The sequence below is a fragment of the Panthera tigris genome, chromosome A1, assembly GCF_018350195.1.
Source record: "Panthera tigris isolate Pti1 chromosome A1, P.tigris_Pti1_mat1.1, whole genome shotgun sequence".
Lineage (NCBI taxonomy): Eukaryota > Metazoa > Chordata > Mammalia > Carnivora > Felidae > Panthera > Panthera tigris.
In genome coordinates this window covers 162260974-162273500 of record NC_056660.1, presented here as the reverse complement: position 1 = coordinate 162273500, position 12527 = coordinate 162260974, and the positions used below count along the sequence as shown (strand labels likewise).

At 32.8% G+C, this 12527-nt stretch overlaps 1 protein-coding gene across 5 annotated transcripts in view; it reads left to right on the top strand.

The window, feature by feature from the left end:
* The window catches only part of SLCO6A1 (solute carrier organic anion transporter family member 6A1), a 94447-nt gene extending 82733 nt beyond the window's left edge, over positions 1 to 11714 (top strand). For 3 of the 5 annotated variants that reach the window (XM_042990776.1, XM_042990775.1, XM_042990773.1), the window contains 4 exons: positions 3876 to 3947; positions 6625 to 6689; positions 8607 to 8744; positions 11454 to 11714. In XM_042990776.1, the coding sequence (XP_042846710.1) occupies positions 3876 to 3947; positions 6625 to 6689; positions 8607 to 8744; positions 11454 to 11590 (412 nt within the window). In that variant the 3' untranslated portion in view covers positions 11591 to 11714. Of the gene's footprint in view, positions 1 to 3875; positions 3948 to 6624; positions 6690 to 8606; positions 8745 to 11453 lie in introns of those variants that run through there. The other 2 variants (XM_007078888.2, XM_042990777.1) reach the window with 2 other exon arrangements.
* The last annotated feature ends 813 nt before the right edge of the window (positions 11715 to 12527 follow it).

Below are 12527 nucleotides of genomic sequence, written 5' to 3'. Positions count from 1 at the left end.
GGAAAATGAAAACAGACTACGGTCTTTAGTCTGATTAACATAAATAAGTGCATGTCGTTTTCCTGGTTTTAATATTATATAATAGTTACATAAGCTTTCATCACTGGGGGATGCTGGGTAAAGGAACACATGGTACTTTGTACTACTTTTATAACTACCTGTCAGCTTCAGAAATAAATAATTTCAAAATAAAAAGTAAAAAAAAAATGAAACACACACATGTACATACACACACATATGAATATTACAAAAATAGACTGACTTAACAGTTGGGGAAGATGTATTCAATATACGGATAGAAGACCTAACATCACCAATATATTAGTTCTTTTTGAGTTAACTGATAATTTTAATGTAATAATTAATAGAATAGAATTATTGGACTTTAAAATCTGATTTTAGATCTCTTAGGGAAAAATAACAAGCAAGAATAGCTTGGGAATCTTAAACAAAGGAGCACAATAATGGAGCTTTAGTCTCATAAGCTAAAATGTACCATAAAATTTTAATTATGAAAACAATATAGTATTGATTTATGAATAGAATGACAGTAAGTCTAGAAATAGATCTCAAATTATATGGGGATTTAATGTAAAATGAAAGTGAGATCTTAAAGAAGTGAATCAAAGATTCATCTTTTAGAAAGCGGTTTGAGTGGGGCACCTGGGTGGCTTAGTTGGTTTAGCATCTGACTCTTGAGTTTGGCTCACATCATGGTCCCAGGGTCATGGTACTGAGCCCCACATGCCCATGTTGGGCTCTGCGCCGGGTGTGGAACGGGCTTAAGATTCTCTCTCTCTCTCTGTGTCTCCCCCAACTCCCAGCTTATGCTCTCTCTCTCTTTCTCTTTCTTGCAAAAAAAAAAAAAAAGAAAGAGGGGTGCCTGGGTGGCTCAGTCAGTTAAGTGTCCGACTTCAGCTCAGGTCATAATCTCACAGTTGGTGGGTTTGAGCCCCGCGTCGGGCTCTGTGCTGACAGCTCAGAGCCTGGAGTCTGCTTTGGATTCTGTGTTTCACTCTTTGCCCCTCTCCTGCTTGCACTCTGTGTCTCTCTCTCTCATAAATAAATAAGCATTAAAAAAATAATAAAAAAAGAAAAGAAAGAAAGAGAAAGAAAGAAAGTAAAAAAGAAAGAAGGGGGAAAGAAAAAGAGATTTGTTTGAGTATAATGAGATTGTCCTAAGGGGGAAAAAAATTATCCAGAGTATAAACACACCAGAGAAAACTAAAATGGAACAAAGGTTAAAAAAAAAAAAAGTGCTAAGCAATACAAGTGCTAGAAAAAAAAATTGACTCTGGGTGCCTGGGTGGCTCATTTGGTTGAGCGTCTGACTTCAGCTCAGGTCATGATCTCAAGGTTTGTGAGTTCAAGCCCCACGTTGGGCTGTGCACTGACAGCTCAGAGCCTGGAGCCTGCTTCAGATTCTGTGTCCCCCTCTCTTTCTGCCTCATCCCTGCTTGTGCTCTGTCTCTGTCTTTCAAAAATGAATAAACATAAAAAAAATTTAGAGCTTATCTCTTTTTAAAAAAAAAAGAAAAAAAATGGACTTATTTCACTATTATCTTTAAAAGAGCAAGGTATTGGGGTGCCTGGGTGGCTCAGTTGGTTAAGTGACCGACTTCTGCTCAGGTCATGATCTTGCAGTTTGTGAGTTCGAGCCCCGCGTCGGGCTCTGTGCTGACAGCTCAGAGCCTGGAGCCTACTTCGGATTCTGTGTCTCCGCCTCTCTCTAGCCCTCCCCTGCTCACGCTCTGTGTCTCTCTGTCTCTCAATAATAAATAAACGTTAAAAAAGAAAAGAAAAGAAAAGAAACGAACAAGGCATTTCCAACTATGACTCAAAATCTAAAAATGGGAAAGACTGAAAAAAGGTACTCCATAAAATTAAAAATAATAACCAAAGTCAAAATTCAAGCAACAATAAGTATAAGCAACTCTTATCATATAAAAAGATTAATCCCTCTAATAAGTAAAGCTCTCTTATGATTAACAACTCTGTAGAAAAGTGGAAAAGCATCAAAGAGAAAGCAAAAATGCAAACGTGAAGGAATGTTCAGCCATACCCATAATAAGTGACATAGAAATTAAAATTTTAATGTGATAGTATTTCTTATTTATCTGGGTGACAGGAATAAAACTTTGATTATAGAATCTGTTTATGTGGCCATGTAGAAACAAGTACCTTCATAATATTGCTTGAAAGAGCACAAAATAGTACATCTCCTGTGAAAGGGGATCTTTAATACCTAAAAAATTTGCAGATGTGCTTATCCTTTATGCCAGCACTTATACTTCTTGAAATCCTTATTGTGAACATCCTGTAAACAGATACATTTACATCTGTAAGTTTATCTATATCACATATGTATATGTTTCTATTTCATATATATATATATATGATATGATATATAATATACATGGGTGTATGTGTATGTGTGTGTATGTGTATATATATATATGAAACAAAACAGTGGGAAAAATCTAAGTGTGAAGGAGCAACAGACTGGTTGAATAAATGATTGCATTTTTGCACATGAAATATAATGCAACTAAAAAAATTAATAGGGTGGAGCTCTATATTCATGTAGGAAAGGATCTTAATATATTGTTACACGAAAAAAGAACAGTGAATATAGTATGCTACTTCCTGTGAAGGAAGAAATAAATATAGAGATATGCATTTACACTTATTTGTATTTGCATAAAAGAACACTAGGTATAAAAAAGAATGTAATTAAAATCGTAACCTAAAGGTAACCAAACCAAAAGGAGGGGGTAGAAATAGAGGTAGATGACAGCAAGGGTGGAAGCAAGCAGGTTTCTTCAGCATATTCTCTTTATATTGTTTTGCTTTCCAAAGCATGTAATTATACTACAAATTCAACAAATAAAGTTTAATTTTAAAAATACAATAAGATTCAAAGTCAAAGACATAAATTGTGAAATCGTTGTCAAATGAGTGAAAATTAGAGTCAAGAAAGAGGGGTAGGATGGGGTTTGTAGTAAGCCAATGGGCCTACAGAGGGCAACAAGAAAAGATAGGTTACATGATAAAAATAATGTATTTAAAGGCAGAGGACTAGAGGGATTAAAATTCCAGAGAGAACAGAAGTTTTTAGAGGTGAATTGGAGATCTAAAGCTGTCCCTGAGATTCTTGGCCAATTCTTGATGAAGGCTAGATCCTGACAGTCTGGACTAGGTCCAGGTAGAGGGTCACCCCTGGGGCAAGCAAACTGGCAGAGTTATTGGTGATTACATGGGACTAAGAATGACAAAATTGTTTTTCTTCTGGAGAAATTTGTTGAAATCTGACTCTGTGTGAAGTAAAGTCTAAACAGAAAAGTATCCTAACTTGTCTGTATCTCTCTATCAGGGGCTCATTAAGAAAAACTAGTTCTTCAATTCTTTCCTTTCCAACAGAGCCCGACTTGGGGCTTGAACCCGCAAACCGCAAGATCATGACCTGAGCCGAAGTCGGCGGCTTAACTGACTGAGCCACCCAGGCGCCCTCCACCAAAAAAATGTGTCTTGACTAATAAGTATTCAATTATAATTTTAAAACACACTGCAAAGAAAATGCAGTAAAATTCGATGAGAAAATTATAGGCTGGTCTAACTCTGCGTGAGGATTCAGAGAGGGTGTTCCTGAAGAACTGATATTTAAGCTGAGCCCTGAGGGATAGGGGATGAGTATTCACACAGTGGGAAGGACAAATGTGAAGATTCTGAGTGGGAGAATTAGCTTTGTAAGATTGTTGTGTTGTAGAATGTCGTGAACAAGGAGGGTAATGAAGGCAAAAGTGAGGTGTGAAGTGGCATCCAGTAAGACTGATGTGATAAAGCTGACTCTTGTAAATGTTTTTTTGAAATTCTAGGTTTTATCATAAGAACAAGGGGAAGCTGTTAAAGGATCCTACGGGAGACAGTGAAGTAATCAAAGTTTCACAGTACGAAAAATCACTTTGGCTCTTAGGTGGAGAGTGGGCTGAAAGTATAAGGATGGTTGTTGGGAGATAAATTAGGAAGTCATTTCATTTTTTTTTTCTTTTTTTTTTGGTTTGTTTTCAGGAGAAAGATATAGACTTGGAATAGGCTGGTGGAATTAGAAATTAAATATATATATATTTTAAATCAAAGAACCAAAAAATGTATTTTTAAAAATCACAGTATTTGGTTATTGGCTCTGGTCCATGAGGAAAAGGATGGGATCACAGGTGCCTCTTTTCACATTTTGGACTTGAACACTGCATGATGGTGGATGACAGCTCCACTTGTCATGGGGGAGCACTGGGGAAGGAGCAGCTTTTGTGCAAAACAGGAATTTAAATCTAGAGCTGATGTCTTATAAGAATGATGTGGAGTGGAAATATAAGTTTAGAAGTCATGAGAGATAGTGGAAGCTGCCTTTTTACATTTTGGAAGAGTACTAACAAATTTTTGTTTATTCCATGATATTCTTAAGCACCCTATTATAGCCTTACTTATTAGACAATATACAAAAAAACATTCGCTTCATTCATTTTTCATTAAATATTTTTAATACAAAGCTATTATTTATTTTGTGCTATTCATTTAACTGATGGAAAATCCTGGGAACCATTAATCTTTTTATCTTGTATATCAGAAGTGAAGATACAAAAATGCTTCTTTTTTAAAAGTTTATTTATTTAATTATTTTGAAAGAGAGAGAGAGAGAGAGAGAGAGAGAAAGAGAGAGAGAGAGAGAGAGAGAGAGAGAGAGAATCCCAAGTAGGCTCCAAGCTCAGTGCAGAGCTTACATGGGGCTTGATCTCATGATTGTGAAATCATGACCTGAACTGAAATTGAGTCGGAAGCTCAACCGAATGAGCTACCGAGGCGCTCCCAATACATAAATGCTTCTTAATAATGCTACTTATGAATTATGGTCAGTTCTATATATGCTTCGGAAAGCAATGATAATCCATGTAATAAAACTACATGTGCTAAATGAAGCAGAACACTCAATTATAGTTAGGGATATTATTAATATCTCCACTTTATACCAAGACCTATACTAAAGTGTAGTTCTAAAATGTGACACTTTCTTTTTCCTCCCTTAAGAATCTGCTTACTATGGAAGTATAAATTATTTTTTTATTTAAAAATACCTTTATCTTTTGAGGATTGGTTAATTTGTTTTCATTTTCCTAGTAGTAAACATTTGAGGAAAGAATATTTCTACCAGGTTGATATGGGTGGAATTATCTTACTTTTTGTGAGATAGTCACAAAATATTGTATGAATGCTACATTTTAGTATATTGAGTTGTTTGGATGAAAATATTGGTCATATTAGTTCATTGTGCAAGTCCTAGAACAAGGAAAAAAATGGTAAGCAAAGAGTTTTTTTTTTAAATAAAATGTAGTTTTTATTTTTTTACTTCCTAAAATGTTCAATGGTTTATTATTTTTTATTGTATTTTCAATTGAGTCTCCAAACTGAGACTATCAGTGGTTAGTCCCTAACCACTATTTCTTTTTTTTTTTTTAATTTTTTTTAACGTTTATTTATTTTTGAGACAGAGAGAGACAGAGCATGAACGGGGGAGGGTCAGAGAGAGGGAGACACAGAATCTGAAACAGGCTCCAGGCTCTGAGCTGTCAGCACAGAGCCCGATGTGGGGCTTGAATTCACGGACCGTGAGATCATGACCTGAGCCGAAGTCGGACGCCCAACCAACTGAGCCACCCAGGCGCCCCTTATGCATTTTTTTTTAAAACAAATACTTGCTTTGACCTATAGGAAATAAAGAGAGCTTCATTTTTTATATTTGGAAAATTATTTTTGTTTATTTTAGCTTTTGAATAGTGAGGGTAACAGAGGTCCAGCAGGAAAGAGAAGGGGCTCTCAAATTAGGATAATTTAAGCAAGGTTGAAGAAAGTGGCTATTTAAAATGTGGGTGGAGTATAAGAATCATAAGGTATATAGTGCAGTATCCCTGGTCTGTTTCCACTTGCCCAAAAGAAAACAAGGGTAGGAAAGAGAGAGACCTGTAGAGAGGACTGCTTTGCCTATTGACCTAGTCAGCAGGATTTCACTCTGGGGAGAGAAGCTGGGAAGAAACACCTTGACCTCACTCTCCTTCCTCACTCTCGAGTACCCAATTGGCAAACTGTAATTAGAAGCCAGAAGGCAAGAGAGCCTATTGATGTAGCACATTTAGATCAGTCTCTCAAGACAGAGATAAAGGTAAAGAAATGTAGAGTGGATCTCACAGGGGAAAGAGGAGAAATATAAAGTAGTGGATGTGTACCTCAAAATGGAGAAAAGGTAAGTGTGATAGTGCCAAATTTTTTTTCAGCAAAGGAAAAAAGAGGCTGGGGCAGAGGGTCTGGCCCATAAATGTTTCCTCCTTGTGAAGAGCAAGAAGCTTTGGAATCAGTTGGCAAGGGGAAGGATATGAAGAATTGAAGGAATTGTACTTCTTTAATTCACCTAGATTGAACTCTGTTAACTGGCTAAAGATTTTTAGTTTAACTGATGAAGAGTAAAAAAAATAACAAAAAATTTATAATAATAATAAAATAATAATAGTAACCTAGCAAATTCTCTAAAGTTATTAATAGCAATGTTTTGATAATATCATTACTCTTTGCTCGCAGGATTGTATCTGACAATCAACGTTCTTTGGCCTTGGGTTTGGCCCTTGTGTTTTTGAGAATATTTGGTATGGACTTTCGGCAATCTTTTATTACAGTGAATTGTTGATTTTTTGATATGTGTGTCTACATGTATATTTAGAATTTCAAATAAATAAAAATGGTAAACTGACACAACACAAGTGAATGGGGGAGCTGCTTTGCAGAATTTAGGAGACAATATTTATGTAAAAAGACAATACATAATGCAAAGCCGATCCTGTCATATAAAATATGCATTAATACTATATTTGATCAGACAGGACAGTCTATTTGATTAGATGTATATTCATCAATCTTGTCCAAGTGGTTTGGTAAGCTGAAACAAAACACATAACCACAACACTGCTTGCATGTTTGGGGAGTCACTAACAACATTTTCGTTACCAAAGACTCTGATGTTTTTAAGGACTTACAGCCAAAGAAAAAAATTGTTTTTCTCAGATGGTAATGCACTCTGTACTTCAGGCTTTCTTAAAATGGCAAAAACTAGCTTTCAAATCTAAATTATCTACATTATGACTGTATTAGCACCCCTGATTCAAAAGCTGATTAAAAATATTGATGGGGCAAGGAAACGAGATTAAACTGGATTGAAGACTGAAAGACATATGATAAATGGAGTCAAGAACATAGAAAAATTTAAGTGTGGCTTGAATAGGGATCAGAGAAATAATTCTATACCTAGATCAATATGTGGGGTTAAAATTGGCTCTTTTAATTAGGAAAAATGAGAGCATATTTTTATGTGAATCATTGCCTGATCGATAAGGACAGATTTGTTTTGGAAGACAGAACCTAAGAAACGGCTAATGCATAAACAGTTTCTAACATGAGAAAGGAAGCTAGTGAGACTGATACATTTTTGTTGGAAGAGGGTGGAACAAGATGATACTTTAGATACAGACTGCCTCTATATCTAACAGTATTTTGCCAACAGATAATTTGAAGCAGAGGATAGATATTATCTGTTTTCTGCTTAAAAGATAACTCTGCTTCTGGAGGGAAAAATACTTATAGAAGATAAATGTAAAGGAAAAAAAGGCTTTTGCTCCAGTCTAAACCAGAATTATGTTAAATTGGATTCTGGAGGTTGTGAAAGAGACACAGAAATCAACATATCCAAGATATGTTTAGAGTTAGTGTCCTAAAGATTTATCATGGATTGGAAAAATATGAAGGAAAATAGAAAAAAATGAATAGTAGGCTTAGGTTTTTCACCTTGAACGATTATAAACAGAGTGCCAGCACTCAATAAGATTGGGAGAATTGGTAATCTTTGATAGTGATCTTGGATAGTGGTCTTTGGCAGGAGTCATAAGTCATGAAGCATGAGGGCCCTGACATAATGAAGTTATAGTAAACTAGATGTCAGTAAAGATATCTTAGTTCTGAGATTTCAGTTCTAATGTCTTTGGGGTGACTTTTTAAAAAATGACTTCTAATTCACTTTTAGCTGAAATTGTTGCTGAGGAGATGTTGTCTCTGAGAGTATACAGAAATTTACCTAAGGCAGTACACAACTCTTCTTCTGGATATGAGGTCCTCTGAATCTAGGGTTGCTACAAACATACCAAAGCATTTACATTCCTAGTTATTTCTCTCAATATCTTGATAAATAACAGATGTACATTGCATTAAAAAACTAACTTTTCATTGATTGAAAACATAGAGAACATAAAAACATAAACTGATTACATGTATGTCATTCTAAAAATATGAAAGCAACTAATTTTTTATACCTACAGGAATAAGGATTTTTAAAAAATACAGTTTTTTCCAGTTCTTAATAATCCTACTTATAAGTAAATTCTTAGATAATTTTAAATAATATATTTAAATGTGATGATGGCTAAATACATCAGTTTAATTTTAGAATAAAAATCATACTTATCCTAACCTGTAGTGTTTTCATGGAGCATTTATAATTATTGCATTTTTCATAGGGACTATACCTGGACCAATAGTTTTTAAAATGACAGCAGATATTTCTTGTATCTTTCGGGAGACTGAATACTGTGGGGATAAAGGAAATTGTTGGATCTATAACAAGATGAAAATGGCCTACCTATTGGTAGGAATATGTAAGTGATACCTGTTAAAGAATTACAGAAAAGTAAAACTGTTTTAAACATGTATGGTTGTTTATAGTAATGTACAATAATAATAAACTACGAACAAATGGATATTTTGATGTTTAAAGAACCCTTATTATATAGAAAATATTTTAGAAACTGAAGTATTAAAGTATTTATATGAATATTTGAGTCACTGCATTAAATACACAATTGTTTTATGTTGTTCCTGAATAAAGGGTGGTAATTAGCAAAATTTCAATTTGGGAAGTAATTTTGTCCATATACATATACAACCAAGTTGCTTGACCTTGTAACCCTTGCTATTTACATAGTAAAAGATTGGACAATTAAAAAAATTTTTTCACATCCCCAGAGAACATCAGGATACTCTCACCCTACTTACATGTGAGTTTCACAGTCTCTTTTGCTTAACGATGTAACAGCCTACCTAGCAAGTATTCAGTATTTATTGAATAAATAAAGATATGAGGAATTGAGATACTATGGTGGTATGAGCTGTGTTATGGTCAGTTTTGAGAAAATCTAGATATGCTTGTATTACTCTAGAAAATATATATCTTCCTTGATTTCAATTTGTTCATCTGTAAAATGAGGATGTTGGACTATATAATGTCTGAAGTCTTAATCTCTACTAACATTCAAAAATTTTATTGTATAGATGTTGGTATGATAAATATTTAAAAGTATTTATATGTTTTGTGATTTTAATGAGTTCATTAATTCGAAGAAACATAATGATAGACTCTAATATTTAACAGTAACAAATACTTCTGTGATGAACAGTATATAGTGGTGCCTTGTAATTCAAAAGTCAATTATCCAGCAAACTTAGTCTACACTGAACATTGAGTAAAGTAAAATTTAAAAAAACAATTAAAAAGTAAAAAATGATATTTAAGAAGTCAAAATTAATTTCTCAGAGATAATTCAACAAAACTAGGTTTTGTTCTTAAGGAAGTCCTCTTAAGACACTACTGAGCCTTTTAATTTTTATTTTAGATGTATATGTAACATGCTTGTCTATTTTCAAACACAGCACAAAATGGACAAAGCTGGTGAACTGCTTAGAGATCCTGCTAAGGAGCTACTAAAAGGAGATAACAATAATAAAGGACATAGAGAAATACAGTTGGAAAGGGCAAACAGAAGAAACTGAAATAAGAATATGCTTTTGTGGCAGTTTAGTGTAAACTTTTAAAAGTTCTGATCGTTAAAAGAAATAATTAATAGACAACCATAGTTTAGAAGGTAAAGTGTAAAAAGGAACCAATGTCCAAAATATATAAAGAACTCCCATATATCAAAATAAGCAAAGGATAAATAATGGAAAAAATGGACAAAAGACTTGAAAGAATTCACAAAAATTTAATAGTCAGTCAATAAACAATGGAATGGATGTATAAATTGTGCTAAAATCAACAATGGAATGGTATATGGCAATGAAAACAGAAGGTACACAACTATATAAAATATGAATTAATCATACAAACATAATTTTGAAAGAAAGAAATCAAGCAACTGAGTATGCACTCTGTGATTCCACTTACATAATTTTGACCTGCTGTAACTATATTTCAAAAATAAAAGTAACCCATTCTGGTTAGTGACTTTGAGGAAACATGAAGGAAAGCTTCTGGGGTGTTGACAGCTGTTTTGTTCTTGATCCAGATGCTGGTCACACTGTGTTTAGTTTGTGAAAAATGTATCTTTAAAAAAAATTTGAGATGTAATGAAGATGCAGTTAACATATATCTTAGGTTTTTAGTTTGATGGCTTTTGATAAATGAGTGCATCTGTGGAACCAGCACCTCAAAACAAGCTGTAGAAATTTATCCACTGTCCCTTTTCAGTCAATTTCCTTCCTCTAGAGATAAACCTGTTTCAGATTTCTATTACAATATGTTGGCTCTTTCTGTTCTAAAAATTTATGCAAATGGAATGCAGTATATACTCTTTTTTTTTTTTTCTGTGTTGCTTAATATTATGCTTTTGGGAGATTCATCCATGTTATTCTATAGCAGTAGTTTGTCCTTTAAAAAAAATTTCCAAATACTATTTCATTTTGTGAATATACTATAATCTATCCATTCTCTTGTTAAAATTCATTTGGTTGTTTGCAGTGTTGGGCTATTATAAATGTATGAAAGTTACTGTGTCATTATAAATGACAGACTCATTAATGTTTCTTTATCTTTTGTAACCACTATAATTGATATTGTCAGATAATTGATGTTGTTGCTCTAGAATATTTTTTACTTTAATTTTCAGGGTCTTTTGCATTCTAAGCTCAAGTACTTTTATATAATGCTTGTAATATTTCTGTTTATATATGGAAAATGGTGATTTTTTCAAAAAGAATAGAGCTGCATGAAGTGGCTTAAATAGGTTCCAGTTCCTATTGATATTTAAGTTAGCAGCAATGTATTTTTAAGCTTTAGAGTTAATACATTCTGTGAAAAAAAGACACACTTTTTAAGAAATTTTAAAGCTTTTGTAAACATTAAAAAATCTCCTTTAGTAACTTGATATGTTTATAACATTAATTACATTCTATAATTAGAAAATTGATATTTTAAAGAGATTAAATATACTTACCATTTCTTTGGTAAATAGCATTCTTTCCACAAATATTTTTGCTCTAGATAGATTGACACATCTGATGGTTGTTTTTTTTTTTTTTTTTTTTTAATTCAGGTTGTATTTGCAAAGTAGTCACTATCTTCTTCACTGCTATTGCATTTTGCCTATGTAAATATTTACCAAAGGATAACAGTGAAATCCTGCATATGCCTGTGAAGAATCCAACAGTAAAAAAAAAAAGAAAAAACTAATTTATAACTGGATCATTAATGTGGAAGAATTATACACTGTCAGTCCATCAATGGAATGTTATACTAATAAAATTTGAAATAATTATAATATAGTTACATGTTTAATAAATGAATGTGAGTCATATGATCCCATAGGTTTATTATAGTTTGAGTACAAATATAATAATATAGTCCCTGTGTTTTGGATTTTTGAAATATATTGTAAAATACACATTTAATAAGTAATAAAAAGAATACTTTTAATGAAAAAGATGAAGCAGAAGTGGGAAAATATACATAAGTTAATTCTGTTAGTGACATGTATTAATTATTAGCTTTTGGTTATGTAGGACTACTTAGGATTCATATAGTTGTTCTTCTTATTTAATTCGGGCTGTGGATGTTTATTTCTCAATAATTTTTCAAAATAAAATTATATTTTTCATTCCAGTTCATATAATAAAAATTTAAATTAATGTCATACTTATTCTCCAAAAGAAGGCAGTTTCAAGCTTCTTAAAAATTAACATTTTATTTATCTTTTATTTCACCATGGAGAGGTTTCTTTTGAAACTATCTCTGGTCAGTTGGCTAATTTACAATACATATTTTCATGCTCCTTTAGTTTTAGTAGACACAAAAGTCAAAATGATCATATACATCTTTATTTTTACTTTGACTTCAGTTTTATTGATAAAGACTACCTGATGCCTGAGCTGATTTCCATTTTTGTGTTTTTATATTTAATTGTATGATAATTATAATTATTTCATGTGAAAAATATTCAAATTTAAATGTAGAAAATGTGTCAACCATTTGTGGAATTTTTTTAAGCTTAAATGTGTTTCTCTAGAGAGTTTTTGTTATAAGTATTTCATACATCATTGTACATCCATCGAAATTTATAGCAATTTTCTAAATGTTAGTATAAAAATCAGATTGTTATAAAACAAAAAAA